The 15022-nt window shown below is 40.3% G+C and overlaps 2 protein-coding genes across 6 annotated transcripts in view; one reads left to right on the forward strand and one right to left on the reverse strand.

Moving 5' to 3' along the window:
* Positions 1-46: 46 nt before the first annotated feature.
* On the forward strand, positions 47-9074 carry LOC103175716 (testis-expressed protein 47-like). Its single transcript, XM_007888888.2, has 7 exons — positions 47-73; positions 194-266; positions 1059-1162; positions 3719-3780; positions 5206-5410; positions 6225-6432; positions 8831-9074. The coding sequence occupies exons 1-7, from the start codon at positions 47-49 to the stop codon at positions 8878-8880; spliced, it is 729 nt and encodes a 242-aa protein (XP_007887079.1). The 3' UTR covers positions 8881-9074.
* A 2294-nt stretch (positions 9075-11368) lies between these two features.
* The window catches only part of arhgap44a (Rho GTPase activating protein 44a), a 93484-nt gene continuing 89830 nt past the window's right edge, over positions 11369-15022 (reverse strand). For 4 of the 5 annotated variants that reach the window (XM_042342541.1, XM_042342540.1, XM_042342543.1 and 1 more), the window contains one exon: positions 11369-13110. In XM_042342541.1, the coding sequence (XP_042198475.1) occupies positions 12956-13110 (155 nt within the window). In that variant the 3' untranslated portion in view covers positions 11369-12955. The remainder of the gene's footprint in view (positions 13111-15022) is intronic. The other variant, XM_042342542.1, reaches the window with a different exon arrangement.

Consider the following 15022-nt stretch of genomic DNA (forward strand, 5'->3'; position numbering starts at 1 on the left):
GGGAGAGAGAGAGTCCTGCTTGGCTCAACTCATTGCCCAGAGGAGAATGGGGAAGTCGGGCAAAGAGGAGGCGGTGAGTGTCAGACAGACTAGACTAGACAGAGGACATCCTCACCCCCAGCTCACTGATGATGAGCTGTGTCAAGCTGAGGACATAATTACTCAGACTTCCCTTGTTTTTTTTTCCCTCTAGAAATCCCTCCTCCACAGATTGTACCTTTTGGCGAAAATCTCCCCAGACCTGGCTGACAAGAGGCACCTGGCAGGTAAGAACCGCTTCGTCTCCATCACAAACAACAAAACAACAAGCAGAAGCCATGGCGCATTGCCACCCATCTGGGAATCTCACCTCACAAACCCCTCATCCAAACCACAGTGGAAACCGGCAGGAAAATACGCACAGCGCACACTGCAAATAGAGGCGAAATTATACATGGCACCTGCTCACAAAGACAGAGAGGAGGGGTGGGGTCTAAACCTGAAAGAGAATCCCACCATTCGAGACTATTTACTCTGTCTGTGGCTTATGCTATTCTCTAATGTCTTCGTCCTCCCTCTAGGTTTGTTTGCAGACAATCTAACCTGATCTAAATACCCTTCCCCTTGTTTGGGCTTCTGCCACCTCCTTCCCCACCCCACCCATCCCTCCTCCCTTTCTATCTGCATCTCTCTCTCTCTCTCCCAGCCTTGCAAAAAGCTTAAAAATGCTCTCCCTACGTGAGGACACAGGTGCAAATTGCAAATTGTTCTGTATTCTCACCCAGAGCACACTGTGGGTTCCCGAAGCCTTGGCTCTTGCCAACCTGCGCCTAATACTTTCTGGAATTAGGTAAGCAGGATGCATCCCTCCAGGGAGAGAGTGTGCATTGCATTCCAACAATCTATCTCTGGGATTTCCAGGTGGAAGTTGGAAGCATGGAAATCTCAGCTTAGTTTGGACACTCTTAAGCATTGTAATAATTATATCGATATTATTATCAGCGTCAGTAACCATAGTGCACGTTGATAAATGTTTACTCACAATATTTATTGTTTTATTTCTTTCTGGTATATTGCAGTTTACTATCAAAGCTTATTCCAGAAACTTCAGCGTTTGAACCCAGGAGAAGGAATTACAGGACACCTCATGCTGTACTCTGATTGCGCTGTTCATGCCATAGAGGTAAGATGCATATTGATGCAAACCTTCATATAGACAGAAGCAGAGCTTTTGTATCAACTCTATTTGTCTATCACCTCTTCAACCCCTCTCTAATCCTTGATTTGTTGTTTGAAATCTTGTTGTCAAGTCTAGAGACTGTGTATTTGTAGGCACTGAACACTGAAGAAACAGCCATGAGGTGAATGATCGATTGATCTGGAGGATTGATGGCCAGGAAACTGCTAGAAACTCCTTTCTCATTTCAAATTGTGTCATTGGATGTTTAATATAATATAATACAATATTCCTTGCATTTGATATAGTCCCTTATCACGTCTTCTGGACCTCTCAAAGCACTTCACAGAATATACTGTAAAGTGTAGTGACAGTATATTTTGTGGGCGAAATGTGGCAGCCAATTGCACTTAGCAGTGTCCTACAAACAGTCGTGAATTGAGTATCAATTTTTTTTTAACATTCACCTGAACAGGCAGATGGAACCTTTCATTGATGAACAGCACTTCTGACATTGCAGCATTTTGAGCAGGTACTGCATTAGTCTGTGTCAGACTGCAAGCTCAAAGTCTCAAAAGTCTCAACTTGGGGCTTGAACCCACAACCATCTGACCTAAAGGCAAGAGCGCTAATCAACCCAAGCAAGCCAAACACCTGTACCCTTTTTTTTGTATTTAAATCTTACTTGATAACTACTTACCTTTATTGTTAATTATAAACCTGTTCCCTTATCTAATCTGAGATTGCTACAACTTTAAAACCTTAGCTGAAAATATAAAGGTTGGCTTTCAGCCAGAAATGCCTACAAAATGTTAACAAGGTCAATCTTTAACACCTTTCAGCATCAGATGTGGCAGGATTTCTCAGAAAAGCAAACTGGAGCCTGACACTTCTCAGACCGGCAAACTGATGCCCGGTGCTGGAAGGGTTAAATGCACATTGGCCCAATTTGGCATTCTCACCTCAGAGGACACACACGGCATCTGAGACCCCAAATTTCTCCTGAGCGAAGGCCAATGTCTTAAAATTGACGAATTGTGCAGAATTCTGGACAATTCTAAAATTCAGTCTTGATTTGGAAGATCTACAGAAATCTGAAATGTTAATTTAAGAAGTTGATGCTTTGCCCAACAACCCAACTGGACCTTGTACTTACAGCAGAAAGAATCACTGACTAATTCAGGGAGTGCTCACTGCAGAGAACTGCTCGGACTAACATGTACAGATCCAGAAGAGGGCAGAGCAGCACCGCTTTCAGCTGCTCAAAGGTACCAGAATAAACACTTTGAGCACTGTAGTGTAGTGCTCTTAGTATAGTGGGTGAAACAACGCAATGTTAATGGAAATGAGGGAATATATAATAATAATAATTCTTGCATTTCATATAACATTGTCTCAAAGCATCTCAAAGCCCTTCACAGAATATATTGTAAAGTGTAGTGACTGTATATTTTGAGGGTGAAATATAGTATTTATATTATATTATAGTCCAGAGGTGATCCTAATCTATGCATGAAACTCTGACACAATAGTGGAAAAGAGAAGAGACTTTCTCCCAGTGTCCTGGCCAACAACCCTCCACTTGATCATTTATTTCATGGTTGTTTGTGGAATCCACAAAAATACACACCTGACAATTTACCTGTAAAAACTCTTTGAGGAATTTCAATTTCAACGTGATAAGGCATTATAAAAATCCAAGTTCTGCTGTATTCCATTTCAATTTCCCCACACTTTTTTAAATTCTTCCCTTTTTAATTTATTTTTCTACCTGGTCAATGTTTGAAATTTCCTGTAAATTTAAATGTAACAGGTCTTGCATCCTAGAACAAAACCACCCCAAAAAATGCAATTTACTTTGAATTACTTGTTGTTACTTATGGAGTTTTCTCCTGGCGCAAATTGGCCCACATCCAACCCTATCTCTAAAGTTGACTCGATACCTAACAATAAACAAAACCCCTCATCCTAAAAAAAACTAATAATAATAGTAATAATCCTTGCATTTGATATAGCGCTTTTCACGTTGGGAGGACGTCCCAAAGCGCTTCACAGAACACACTGTAAAGTGAATTGACTGTATATTTGTGGGCGAACGCGGCAGCCAATTGCGCACAGCAATGTCCCACAAACAGTCGCAGATTGAAAATGACCAATTTATTATTGTTTTTGTTTTGGAGGGATTATTATTAGGCTCTGTGTGGAGTAAGGAAACTTGCCCAAGGTTTCGCCCTCTGCCTGGGATTGAACTCAGGTCTCTCGCTTGCACTGAGCTACAGGACTCCACAATGATGCTTGCATTTGATATAGTGCCTTATCACATCATCGAAACATCTCAAAGCGCTTCACGGGATACACTTTAAAGTGAATTGACTGTATTTTGTTGGCAAAACTTAACTTTATAAACAAAACCTAAACCTAAACGTACCCCTAACCCTAAAACAAAACATTAACCTCGGGTCTAATGTGCTTTCTTAGAGAATAAACCAAAGTACGCTCATTAAGAAATCACCATTGAATAAACAAGCAGTTTGCAATCCATGTTAACTCTCTCCCTCTCAGTCCTCCAGTGAGGTGCTGTACTCAGTGCTTCGGGATGCGCAAGACATGAAGCAAGGAGACAGGTAAGGCTGTGAGTCTGTGACTATAAACTCTACCAGTCTGCCTGCCGTTATTGGTTACCAGCCTTCCCACCCACACCAACTCCCCCCCAACACCAAACCCTCACCAGCACACCAACCCCTCCCAACACCAACCCCCCACCGCACCAGCCTCCCACACAGCATCATACATCACACAGCAACCTCCTCACATAGCTGCTGTGTCAGTGATTATTGAATGAATGTTTGTGGCTTTTTTGTCCTTCGTCACTTCACTTTTCCCCTTTCCTTTGCTGACAGTGGTGACCAATGCTTTGGTACCTTGTCATCAGCCGAGGCTTGGCAGTGAGTGCCAGCCGACTGTGGGAGCATGTGATGGGAGGGTTATTGGAGACAAGCTCATGAGGTTGCTAACTCAGCACAGAGCATGGATTGAGGCTGGGTCCTTCCAGGTCTGTGTGGCTGAGTTTCATTCCGGATTGTTGTCATTATCAACTAAGTCTCAGCCTGACGTGATTTGAATCATTCAGGAGGCAAATTGTAAACGCAGTAAATTTCTTTCACGCTCATGAATAGGCCGCAGCTCAACAGTGAGGAGGGAGGTTGAGAGAAGAGCAGTTGGCAAGAGAGGAGCAGCAATAGCCTTTATGGTACATAGATTTGTTGGTTAGGGACACATTTCAAAGCATCTTGGAAAGGGAAGAATTGGCCTGTATTTTGCTGGATGTGTTCCAGCTTCTAATGGAGGTTCAGGAAGCTGCAAACTCATCGTGTCTCATCTGTATTCTAATGTCAGACACGTGACATACATTCCTAGTGAGCTGCAAATGTCAGCCCCTGCCTCAAGCACAGCAAGACTGAGGATTTCAAATGTATGAGTGAAGACGACAGCGAACCTGTGCTCTGCTGTACATCGCATCACTGTACGGTTACTCGTGTCACTCCGCCGTTACTTACTACACTCTGCCATTTCTCACACCACTCTACAATCAGTGCTCTAGTCAGATTGCACCTGAAATACTCTGTACAATCCAGGTCCGGGTCACTGCAACATAAAGGACCAAGGTACAGGCTGCGGAGGCAGTGCAGAGGAGATCAACGGAGATGATCTCCAGCGTTTGTGGGATGAGCCTTGGGCATGGATTAGATAAGATGGGGTGCTTCAGCTTAAAAAGAGACATCTCAGATTTATCTTTAGGGCAGACATTAAGAAGTATTTCTTTACACAGAAGGCAATTAGCAGGTGGCATGGTTTACTGGGAAGGCTGGTTGTACCCATAACTTTAGACATAAGAAACAGCTTGGGGCCAAAGATCACAGATCTGCTGGGTTCACGTGACCTTCTTTACCCTCACGTTGTGTGATCTTGTGACCCTCCTATTTGCAATCCGTCACTTTTAATGGATTTTCAAATCCTGAATGGACATTACATGATGAGCTTTGTTTCAGAGTTTTACTTCTGGAGTCAAAAATCCTGGTGATATCACACAACATTCCCAGCAGACTGTTCCAGCAGTGGGAATACCATCAGGTTCCAACCATAACCACACAGCGACTGGATGACGCTTTGCAGAAGGAACCAACGGAGAAAGTCATCAGTGAGTGCCTCAGCCTGCTCCTGAGGCTTGGTGTGCACATGAGGGATGCCCACAAGGTAACTAACTGGGTCTGAGCTCTGGAAACTTGGCCTGTTGATGAGACAGGAACCTTTTGGTTCAAACTGGTCCAATTTAACTTGATGAGTTACTTCACAACCTCACTGTCATACTGATCCAAGCACCCTTCTTCTGTTGGAATCCTCATATCATTGCTTTTATCTCAATGAGAGATTTCCCCATTACTCTCATTGTCAGCCTTCCTAGCTTCACAAGTGCCAACTTATATAACAAAAAAACTCTGAAGCCTGTATTCCTTTCCCACATCAGACTCCATCACTCCCATTCTCACCAGTCTCCACTGGTCTCAGCACCTCAAAGGAGCAACTTCAAATCACTTCTTGGTTGTATAATAATAATCCTTGCATTTGATAGCGCTTTTCATGTCTTCGAGACATCTCAAAGCGCATCACAGAATATGCTGTAAAGTGAATTTACTGTATATTTGTGGGCGAAACGCGGCAGCCAATTGCGCATAGTAGAGTCCCACAAACAGTCGTGGATTGAAAATGATCAATTTATTATTTTGGGGGGTTTTGGAGGGATTATTGTTAGGCGTGTGGAGTAAGGAAATTTGCCCAAGGTTTCGCCCTGCCTCAAATTGAACCCAGGTGTCTCGCTTGCAAGGTGAGTGCTCTAACCACTGAGGACTCCATGTAAAGAATTTTACAGCAATAGGAGGAGGTCCAACTAGATTGGAAATGTTTAAAGTTAGCATAAGTAAACCTTCACTTCCAATCCAGGCACTATACAAATGTTGTTGTTGTTGTAGTCCCCTTGTGTTCTTAACTTGCTGTGTTCCTATGTTGTTAGAGCAAAGAGCAGACACAGACAGTCTCCAACCATCTAAGCCAATGCGTAGGCAATGTTCCAGAAGGTCTGGATGGACTCCTGGAGGACATTCCTGAACTGATTGTCCCCCTGGATGTGATCGATCGGCTCTTGAAATGTAACGAGCTTTTAACCCCAGCTCAATTCCTGGAGATGTATGATTCTCCTTTAAACATAATTATGGATTCAGGTACGTTACACCAATAGGCCAAGTAAAACTGTAGAGGTAAAGAAAGAAATGCATTGGAGAAGCTTAAACATGTTCCTGTGTCAATCTACCTGAGGTTCAGCCTTGAAAATGCTACTTTTAACAACCACATTTTTGTGCAAAATCCTTACTTGCAGTTAACCTTCTATTAAGCAAATCTCTTGACAATTTTAAGTTAAAATGTAAGATCTCAGTGTAGATATCTGTCCTGTAGCTGGCTCGAGAGTGGGTGCAAGGCAAAGGGATTAAGGGAGAGAAGTTCCACAGCTTCGTGGCGTAGTGTCTGAAAGCACGGCCACTGATGGTGGGCAAAGGGTCTGGGGGACAAGGAGGAGGCCGGACAGGCTTTCTTCAGGTGTCCCAGGCCAGTGACTAGTGGGCTGCTCTCTCAGGCTGCCGGTAAATGGCGATGTGCAGCTTGCTCAAACTGCTATAAATCCAAAGCCACAATCTTGTTGGCAAATTTGATCAATCTCTCTTTCACCACTCGAACCGTACCTTCCTTTGAAAACACTGGTTTTCAGCTGAAGACTGTGTTCAGTTCTGGGCACCACACTTTAGGCAGGATGTCAAGGCATTGGAGAGGCTGCAAAGAAAATTTACCAGGATGGTACCAGAAATTAGTTATCAGTTATCAGGAGAGGCCAGAGAAGGCAGGATTATTCTCTTTGGAGCAGAAAAGGTTAAGAGGAGACTTGATAGAAGTTTTCAAAATTATTAGGGGATTCGATAGGGTGAACATGAAGAAATTATTTCCATTGGTGGGTGGATCTGTAATCCGAGGACACCTATTTAAAATAGTTGTTAAAAGAAACAGAGGGGAAGTGACGAGAAATTTTTTCATGCAGCGAGTTGTTTGGATCTGGAATGCATTGCCTGAAAGGGTGGGGGAAGCCGATTCAATAACAACTTTTAAGAGAGAAGTAGATAATTATTTGGGGAGGACAAATTTGCAGGGCTATGGGGAGAGAGTGGGGGAGTGGGATTGCATTGGAAGCTCTTTTCAAAGAGCCGGCATAGACACGATGGGCCGAATGGCCTCCTTCTGATTCCGTGAACTGCTGTCATCACCCACTCCTCAAAAACAACACCCTTGACCTCTCCACCCTATCTATCACCCTTTATTATAAAATATTAATTATTATTAAATATTATTAAATGCACAGCCAATTCATTTTACAATATATTGTGTGAAACGCTTTGAGCCTCAGCGATGTGATAAGGCATTATTATTGTTATTACTTACCTGGATAAGACGTCAGAAATGTTGAACAGTGTACATCAGTAGAGCTGCCTGATTGTACATCATAGATTTCCACAGCACTGCATTCTATGTGATTGGTTTCATCACATTTTTTTTTATGTTGGTTAAAGGACATGTTTTTGGAAGCACCAACTTAACGCGTGTTTAACGCGTCTCTGAAAGAACACTGTGTTAGCAGAAGGTATGCTCCAGTCACCCATCAATATCATGTATGCTTTTCATCAGCATGGCTTAACATTGCAAGCATTCACTAAGAGATTAATATGAAGCCACCCTCATTGAACAGTAGTTTGCATGAAATAGTGTAGATATTAACTGCATGTTTTACAATATTGTCTCTGCCTTAGAGAACTTTGGGTCCTAAGTTCTATGTAGGTAAGACTGGACTTTCTATTCCAATGTTCAATTGGTATCAAATATACTGCAGTATGTTTTTCTGTTCAGAAATCCAAATCTCTAAATCCTGGTAGGAATACAGTGGCAATGGGTTCTAAGCAGAGATATTTCTTAATAAGAAATATATAATTATCAAAATATCTAAAATACTCTGTGTGCCTGGGAATGTACTCTTCAGCATATTACACGTTTAATAAACTCTAAAATGACACATTCCTTGTTAAGAAATCAGTAAATAAATAATACACCTGAGACCAATGTCTTTGCCATTGACTGGATCAAAAGGTTCATTGAATGGCATTTTGCATTAGAACAGATATGCAGAAAAATATCCACTAGTAAATCATCCAGCATATTCATTCCTTATTTATATTATAGTATTGTTTCATATATACATGAAAACAATGAGGTTCTAAAAATACTTTGGGGAGGTGTTCTCATCATTACCAATCCTGATTTATATAGAACATTACATCTAACCAGAATAAGTGGCTTAGAGGCAGAGTCCTGGCTTTCTATAATTGGAATATAGAGTCTTTAGTCTTTGCAGTCACGACAGACGTATGAGTTCAGCTCCTGGATGGCTTAGTAGCTGTTGGGCGCTATGAAAAAAGTGCTGTAACTACTCCTGCATCTATTTAATCACGTTTTAGATGTTTAGCTTTCTAAGTGTGAAGTGAGTGCCAGTGGACTGTTTAATATAACCGTGTTCCTTTACAGAATTGGTATGGCCCTCACCACAGCATATCCTGCCCATCATCAGAAAATAACATTGGATGTGAAGTGCAATCATAACAGCTCCTTGTTTGAAGGCAACGTGCGAATTGGGTCTTAAGGTTTTGAATCAGGGATAGATGTGTGAATTATTGTACAAACAAGGAGTGCAGTGCTTCTGAAAAACAGAAAACAAAAGATTAAAAGCTTATCTAATAACTAACCAAATTATATAGACACACATACATACACACATATGCTTCTGATGAATACATACAAACTATTTATTAATTGTTTCAATTGCCGGGGATTGCGAGACGTGGCGAGCTCTTCATTGAGACCACAGGGTTTTTGTGACACCAGGACCTCAGCGAAAGACTCATCAGCTGGAGGATGAACAGACGCAGAGATCAGACCTGCGGAAGTGCTTTTAGGTTATTCGATCAAGTTATGAAGCTGATCCAATTTACGGCATTGCTGGACAGTGAGGGCAGGAATGATGAGCGAACACAAGAGTTTGGTTCAGGTTTGGGGTTTGATTGAAAGTCTCGAGAAACAAGTCTCAACCTTCCTTGGATTTAAAGGAGGCAAATGTCTTGAATGCTTCAGAGCAAGGATATAATCCCGAAGAACTGCCCCTGCTTTAATACTGAGTGGAGGACTGAGTCATTCACAGTGATCTTTTCTTAGGAATTCACACGTCCAAACTGTTGGTTACACTATAACTGTTATATATTTGTTAGGTCAGGGTATTAAGGGATATGGGGCAACGGTGGGTAACTGGACTTGAGGTACAGATCAGCCATCTTATAAAATGGCAGAACAGGATCGAAGGGATGAATAGCCTACTCCTGTTTGTTTCTATGTTTTTATCCCACATTTCTACTGGATTTTTTCCCCCAGATTCTGAAGCTGCTTCTGGGTCCACACCACCAGACTTAGAACTTGACATTTCAAACAAATTGCCATTGGCTCTTTTTCATGCAGTTAAATCTCAGGATCCCCAACACACATTGGTTGAGCTCCACACACTTTCATAGCTGGTCAGAGCATGGGTCACTGACTTTTCCATCGATTAATCTGTACCAGGATAAAAGGGGAATCAGTCTGTTTGCACTTATGGGTTTTTAGCAAAGTTGACAGCCCATCTTTCTTGGTTAAGAGAGGGATCAATGATCAGTGGATTTCTAATCCTAGACTGATGAAACCCCTTGCCCTGTGAGTTACATCCCAAGCTTGTTGGGTAGTCCTAATGCTGTGTTGGGTAGTTCTAATGCTCTTTTGTCTACGTGACATTATTAGCATGTGGGTGATATCTGCCCCAGTACATCCATCTCCAGCTCAGTCCAACTGATGGAGAGGGGCGTGTGAGAAAATTGATTAAAAAAAGGTCAAAGAAAGCAGGGAGTGTACAAGCCAAGCTCTCTGCAGAGAGCAGTACAAGTCATTGTAATTCTTTCTGTGTGACTGAATCTGCCTGCACAATCAATACATCTTCAACTGCAGTGAGAACTTGCCTTTCTCATCTAACAGCACGGGATTAACCTCCTTGTCTACAGTCTCCGGACATTTTATGTTCAAAATTCCCCTTGGCCTTTCCCTGTGAGGCTGTTTAGTCTTTAAAATTTAAGATCATGTAGAATTGGGGGAAATTCTTAAAATTCGGTCAATATTTGGAAACTGGTTTTCCGCGGTTCTTAAAAGGTAAACTTTTTTTGAGACTAGAGTGAAACTAAGCAGCTGAAATTGGAAAGACTGTCCTGTGCTGAGGAGCACTGCTATTCTCCATTCCGTGCTCCGATTGTAATCTTTGCTCTTAATCAGAAAATGTGCTTTTTCATGGACTTTAGTTGAAATATTCTTTCGCTGTGAAGAAAACGGACAGCAACGTCTTTTAATTACAAGGAAAACTGTCTATTCAAGTTTCTAAAACTGACACCTTTTGTGTTAGATGGATGATACTGGATGTGGTTTAAATAGATTTTCAGTAGGTTTTTGATATGTGCCATATAAGAGGCTAAATGCAAAAGATTAATGCTTTCATATTTTGTCAAAATGTGTTCTAGTTTTGCTGATATGAAACAGAAGCATTTTGCAGGACACAGAAAATCTGAGCTACATTTTATGATATTTCACTATTTTTATTTCTAGTTCAGTTTTCTCTCCAGGTTTTAGACAAGAAAACACAGATGAGGGAATCCGCACTATTTTCTTTTTCAAAGATAGCCACTAAAACCCTTTCATTTCAAGGACCGCTTGTTTTGAAGCATATAATTATATATTTTCAAGAATGTGAAGAAAACGGACAGCAACGTCTTTTAATTACAAGGAAAACTGTCTATTCAAGTTTCTAAAACTGACACCTTTTGTGTTAGATGGATGATACTGGATGTGGTTTAAATAGATTTTCAGTAGGTTTTTGATATGTGCCATATAAGAGGCTAAATGCAAAAGATTAATGCTTTCATATTTTGTCAAAATGTGTTCTAGTTTTGCTGATATGAAACAGAAGCATTTTGCAGGACACAGAAAATCTGAGCTACATTTTATGATATTTCACTATTTTTATTTCTAGTTCAGTTTTCTCTCCAGGTTTTAGACAAGAAAACACAGATGAGGGAATCCGCACTATTTTCTTTTTCAAAGATAGCCACTAAAACCCTTTCATTTCAAGGACCGCTTGTTTTGAAGCATATAATTATATATTTTCAATGCATCGAACAAATGTTTATATAACAGATATATTATGTTCTTTGATAGTTCTACACTCTTTATGATCTTTTAAAATAAGTCACTGTACTGAGAAATGTATTAGGTTCTGTACACTATGGAGCCATTAGCATGTAACCAGTCTAGCCTCCATTCCTTAAATACACAGTATAATTTTAATACAACATTTACATAGACATCAATTAAAATCTATTCATAAAAGGTATTCTCTGGCATGATAACGTTCAAAGTTTTACAGCCACAACAATCCATTTTAATAGTCACTATCCACATACAAATTGCTCCGGACACATTAATACTGACAACTTTCCCACCATTCTTGTTTAAACATTTCCAGGAATATTGGCAATTACCAGAATTTGTGCACATATACAAATGTATCTTGATTACTGTATTTAACCTCATCCTCCGTTGGACTGTATAAACAGACAAATACTGGGATGTGAGTCAACCAAACAAAGTTATTACATTTTCCATTATAATTTGTTACATCATCAGAAAAGTAAGATTTGATTTTTGTGTGAATAGTCACTTCTAGAAACGGATTCTGTTTGTGATACTGTACTGGAGACACTTTGACTGCCTATTGTCGTAAATATGAAGTGGGACAGTTTGGGCTCACAAACAGTGCTTATAACATATCCTGAGTGTACCTTTCCAACTCGCACATAGGTTTCCTTTAGTCAAGAAAATAAATGTTTTCATTTTTTCAATTACTTCCCCACCCCTCCCCCCATTGTACTCCTATTTTAACACGCTTTCAGATACTCAGACCCGCCCTCCACCCTTAGATTTCTTCCTGCCTGTTAATGGAAATGGCTCATTCCACCGCAAACACAAACTTCTGACGATTTATGAATGGAAGAAACTTAAACTAAAGATCCCAACCTCGCAGATGCGAAATTTCACTTTCGTTTTTCGAAGAATCACAAGACCTTTGCCATATTTACTCGTTACACACCGAAGCCCAAACTACAACAGTTCCCCAAAAGAAAAAAAAATCCTGACACATAAGCTAGAGGAAGAGTATTGTAACGCTTGATTCCATGCGGGAAATAGCAGCGGTTGCGTGATACGCAGTCGTCTCAGGGCATTCTATATCATGAAAAATACAGGCATCAATTCAGTGACAAGAGGTGCAAAGGGCAAGTCTGTTTCTTAATCCTTCAGGTAAGGCTTAAAAAAAAAGTTTTAACGTGAAATCAAAAACTTGATCAGACAACACTTGTGTGGGCCTGATCAACTAAACCCAAGCCAAATTAGCGTTTCCTCCTATTGTACTCCAACAGTCAATGGAAGCAGCTTTTCCTTGTAACAGTACGTGAAGAGATGCCCCATTCATCTACTTTTCTGTAGATGTACAATATGTACAGCTCAAGTCACACAGATGTTGTGTTCCTATCATAGGACAGTACTTTCGGACTCCTCGTCGGAATCTGCTCTTATTTCATCAGAGTCTGCTACAGAGTTTGTGCAAGTGTGGTCTGAAGGGTCAGTGTGGAGTGCAGCATCAAGCTCGACTGACTTTCCAAAAGAGGCGTCCGGATCACTGGTATCTGGAGGCAGTGAGAAGAAAAGAGTCGTTAGCATGGCCACACGGTCACTGAGAACATGTTTCAAATGGCTTTGCAGTCAATGTCCTGGTTAGAGCCGGTAGCTTGTGACAAATAATAGGGATGTCACAATATGGATTTCTGACAAGGTCAGAATCGGTGCTGATTTGTATTTTGTGCCCAGTTCCTGCCAATTCTGTCCTTTCCTAGTAAATCCCGGGTACGTTTCAATGCAAATAAACTTCATTTTGGTCTCTGTAGTTAAAACTGTGCAACACTTCAGCGAAGTGCAGTTCTAGATTCTGTTGAGTGTACAGTTATAATATAATAATCCTTGCATTTGATATAGCGTCTTATTGGGTCATTGAGGCATCTCAAAGCGCTTCACAGAATATACTGTAAAGTGAATTAACTATTTTGTGGGTGAAACGTGGCAGCCAATTGCGCACATAGCAATTTCCCACAAACAGTCATGGATCAAATGAACAAACTATTATTTTTTTCGAAGGGACTATTACCCCCGGAAAGTGATCCGCCAATCAACTAACAACCGTGTTCCTACTTACTGCTAGTTAATAATGACCCTGAGAGAAGAAACATATGGCAATGTTACATTTTATTTGTTTAGCTAAATTATTAATTAATCCTTTGTTTCATACATAATGGTCATATCATGTGGGCTTGATTGATTTTATGTGGCTTGTGCTGGAACAAATGAGGCAAGCGACTTCACTGCCGCTCCAAACACTGTACTGTCAATTGCCGTTAATCACATTCCTGTTTTAATTTAATAACCAGGATTAATTTGCTCCCCAATTTGATTTTTATTCCAAACTTGGTGTAAAAAGCTTAAAAACTCTTTTTGCGCCGGTCTCCATCATGTTATTTTAGACGCAGTATGTCAAACATAGGCTATGTAAATCTAATTAAGACTACTTCCAGTTACAGCTGATATTTACCATGTACTAGGTGTAAAACTCTACAACTATTCTACAAACCCAGTACATTTCTTCATTGTAGTCACAAACAAAATGTGCCTGAGAGGCATTTATTATCAAAAATGTTAGTTACAATTTTACTGCTTGTGACATTGCACAGAAAGGACAGCTTGTGTAGTTGAATGCAATCTATCATATAACTAACATGTAAAGAAAATGATAAATGCCAGAGGCCTGAAATTCCTCATGGACTCAGGCTTAAGATCAGTATCTTAAAATTTAAGATTGTGCCAAATCTTGGAAAATTCTTCAAATCATCTCAGTTTGGAAGCCACTTTTCCTGTAGTTTTTGTTGGCTCCTGTGCAAAAAGGGTGTCTGTATTACGACTGAATTGAAGAATTTTTGCACAATTCTCTATGACCTTAAATTTTAGGTCCACGATGTTAAGGCTGAGATGCTGAGAAATTTGGGCCTCAGATATTATGGCATCTCCTTTTGTGCGTACAGTATTATATAATCTATACTTGTGTATTGTGATTTCCATTTGTTAATGACTGTGGTATATTGTATCAAACATATTTAAAGAATACATTGAAACCATTTAATGGTGAATGTAACTGAATATAAAAATATCCACTTGTTAAAACGTTTACTTCAGTTTAAATATAGTTTCAAAATCACAGTATTCAGTGAGGCCACTGAGATAAGTCTTCACTGTTATGTTAAGTGTCTAAACTCGCCTAAAATGAAATGAAATTGGAACCACACAAAGGACTGGAGTTTCTCTGTTTGTGAGAACATGGATTGTGGTATTTGTAGAAGTTTGGTTTATGGCTGTAACACTTTTTTTTTAAAAAGTAGGACACACTATTAACCTCGCACTGTAATATCATGACATCCCTTATATATGATAATAATGAAATGGAACAGGACAAAATTTTTTTAATTAAAATAAACTAACATTTACCGAATAAGC

The sequence above is a fragment of the Callorhinchus milii genome, unplaced genomic scaffold (genome assembly GCF_018977255.1).
Source record: "Callorhinchus milii isolate IMCB2004 unplaced genomic scaffold, IMCB_Cmil_1.0 Scaffold20, whole genome shotgun sequence".
Classification (NCBI taxonomy): Eukaryota; Metazoa; Chordata; class Chondrichthyes; order Chimaeriformes; family Callorhinchidae; genus Callorhinchus; species Callorhinchus milii.